Source organism: Apostichopus japonicus, chromosome 8 (genome assembly GCF_037975245.1).
Source record: "Apostichopus japonicus isolate 1M-3 chromosome 8, ASM3797524v1, whole genome shotgun sequence".
Lineage (NCBI taxonomy): Eukaryota > Metazoa > Echinodermata > Holothuroidea > Aspidochirotida > Stichopodidae > Apostichopus > Apostichopus japonicus.
The window spans coordinates 4,795,001-4,797,968 of NC_092568.1; the positions used below are offsets into that span (position 1 = coordinate 4,795,001).

Below are 2,968 nucleotides of genomic sequence, written 5' to 3' on the forward strand. Positions count from 1 at the left end.
AATAACTCTAGCATCCGTTATCACTCTCTCACTGTTGCAATGAGTCATAATCGCTTGAGTTGCTTCCATTTTCTCTTGTTCTACAAAAGTAGATAGCTGCATGTACTGCTATTGTAGCGATGATAACAATGGATAATACTGGGACGCAGACGGCCAAGCAATTTACACAATCTCTTTGAGGCGAGGACGGCGACGATGACAATGACAATGACGGTGACGATGACAATGTCGGTGACGATAACAATGTCGGTGACGATAACAATGTCGGTGACGGTGTCGGTGACGGTGTCGATGACGGTAGAGGGTTTCCTGAAAACGGATAAGATCATGTTATCGTGGCTTCATATATATAATGTCTTAGGATAGTAAACCTTGTAAGGCAGAATTCATTTTTTGGGCTTTACTCCTTCTTGTTTACATTACATTTATGTTTGTCCTTACATTCAGTCGCTAGAATTGAGTTCTTGGAACCGTATTTTAGGAGAAGACCTAGTTCTCTTAGAATGAAGCATTTGTTTCAATCATCGGGTAAAACTGTCTTTGTAAATCTGAGCCAATTTTGTAGTTAAATTCTAAAAACTGTTGTTAATTCTTGAGAAAGTTTCTTTCCCTTAACAGTCTCTGATGCTACATTTTTTAGACTTTTCTAAAGTCTTCCATCCCCCCCCCCCCCCCTCTTTCTCCTCTCAACCTATTCCACACAAATCGTTGAAAGGACGTGTGTCATTCTTTCTTTTTCCTTTTTACTCCCTTTGTCTTAAGCTATATGTTATTTGTCGTTTTTTTAATCTTTGGAATTCTATTTCTACTCTCAACCTATTCCGCACAAATCGTTGAAAGGACGTGTGTCATTTTGTATCTTTCCTTTTTACTCCCTTTGTCTTAAGCTATATGTTATTTGTCATTTTTTAATCTTTGGAATGCTATTGAAATATACCTTACATATGTTTTCTTATACCTCACTGAGGTGGTGTGGAGAAAATAAACTGAAACTGTAAAGTTATTGTTATACTATACTACCAGAAAAGGGAATGTACCCTCTCCTCTCCCTGGTTCCCATTCATACCCTTCCTCCAAATGCTGAGGAAAGGAAATATGAAGGAAGTCATAACAAACAACAAAAGGAGTTTGCGGCAGCTTCGCCTGTCCCCATTGAAATATTTCCAAGCTGTAGGCATTCGATGTGATACAGTTTGACCACTTACTGATGTTTGCACCCTCTACAACCCACAGTCCCCCCCCCCCCCCCTCATCTTCCCCGAGAATGTAGCTCTAAAGTAAGATCGAATATCGGATTAAAATACCTGATGAGAAAAGATCTGCATGTTAAGAATAAAGGAGAAACATTTTTTTCTAGATTCTTTTAGCTTTATGTTTTGATTACGGGGTTTAACGCAAATGGGAAAGAGTAAATGTAATTCAAAATGTGGAAATCATTGAGGTAGGAGAAAAGAGGCAATTCATTGTTTTTACCTTTTTTGTACAGGCGCAATGTATATTGTAACACTTATGTTAATTAAATCAGTAGTGAAGGGGTCAGATGCGGGCAAATATGTGCAATGTATATTAAAACATTTACAAGTGAGAAAATTGCCAAGCTCTTACCATTCATCTTCAATGTAGCATACGACTCGTGACGAAATTTATATCCTGGAAGAATGACAACACATTGTAGACATTCCGGATACTCGATATCTTCTTGGTCATCGCTAATGGTAACTTGGATCGTAACGGATGAAATGCATCTATCGAGGATACATGACGAGGAAGCTGACATATTGAAGATCGAAATATTACTGTTGAGCACTTCCCAGGAGATGTCTGCTGCAGGATGAGTGTTATTAACAACACATGTCAAGTCTACGTTTCCGTTGTCAGCAGCAATAATGCAATGGTGTTTACTTTCACAATTTTTGATGAATGATACACTATTGTCATCTGGTGTTTTGTAACGATGCAACATCATCGAGGTTCTTGTGTAAGTATGATTCACAAGACATATTGAAGTTAGTATAAGTGGACCAAGATCATCGTATTTATCTGCCATATTAATGGTCTTGCCAATAGGTTCTGATGTTTGAATGAACATCGTTTCGCTATCACAACTACTTTGTAGTAGCTCATTATAACTAGTGTCCTCATTAATATCAAGGTATTCGGTCCTGTATACATTATCAAGATTTGTAGGTCCCATCAAAAGCACCGACGCGTTCTTCGTCCTTTTGGAAACTGATAAACCTGATGGGGTACATGTCAGGGTTTGTGTTTTGTCGATATCTATCTTTACACTGATGGTAGAAGAAGACACAAACATATCTGAGGATGGATCCTTGTAACTCTGTTCAGTGGCGTCCGTCACTGCCGCCTCCGCAGTATCATTGTACCAAGTAAGAGTTACTGCTGGTCGTCCAATCATTGTACATGTCAACTTGAGTTCACCATACCAAAACAAACGGCAATCATCACCTTGGCAACCATCTATCGCAGGAAACATCTGTGTTGTGGGTACTAAAAAGAAAAGAACATCAGAAAAAGGTACCTTCGGAAAGTAATCAAACACAGTCTAAGTCGCCTGGAAAGGGACATTTTAAACCGATCATTAGGATGTTAAATAATCATCAGCCTGTTATTGCTTTTCGTTCAACATGTTGCTAATTGTTTCTGACTTAACGTGATTCTAATATAACGTGGTTATAGGCATCAAATTACATTCTTTCTATTTCTTTCTTTTTATTAAACATTATTAAATTAACTGTAAGAAAAATATGACGTCTCAGGGGAAAAGGAGCTTCCCCTCATAACATATTCTTTCTTTTATTTAGTTGTTCCCTTCATTTCGTTGACTCCCATCATTCCAAAAATCAGATATTTAGACATGTAAAATATGTTGTCTATGGTATACCCATCAGGTTTGCTTGTGAGATACACAGTCACAACTCCATGGTCACACTATGCATCATCAACATAG

General features: G+C 38.0%; 1 protein-coding gene across 1 annotated transcript in view; it reads right to left on the reverse strand.

Annotated features, from left to right (window-relative positions):
- Positions 1 to 2,505, reverse strand: part of LOC139971761 (uncharacterized) — a 3,068-nt gene extending 563 nt beyond the window's left edge. The window contains exons 1-2 of the mRNA XM_071978493.1: positions 1,606 to 2,505; positions 1 to 309 (exon numbers count right to left, since the gene is read on the reverse strand). The exon at positions 1 to 309 is cut by the window's left edge and continues 563 nt beyond it. Of these exons, the coding sequence (XP_071834594.1) occupies positions 29 to 309; positions 1,606 to 2,494 (1,170 nt within the window). The 5' untranslated portion in view covers positions 2,495 to 2,505 and the 3' untranslated portion in view covers positions 1 to 28. The remainder of the gene's footprint in view (positions 310 to 1,605) is intronic.
- Positions 2,506 to 2,968: the final 463 nt, after the last annotated feature.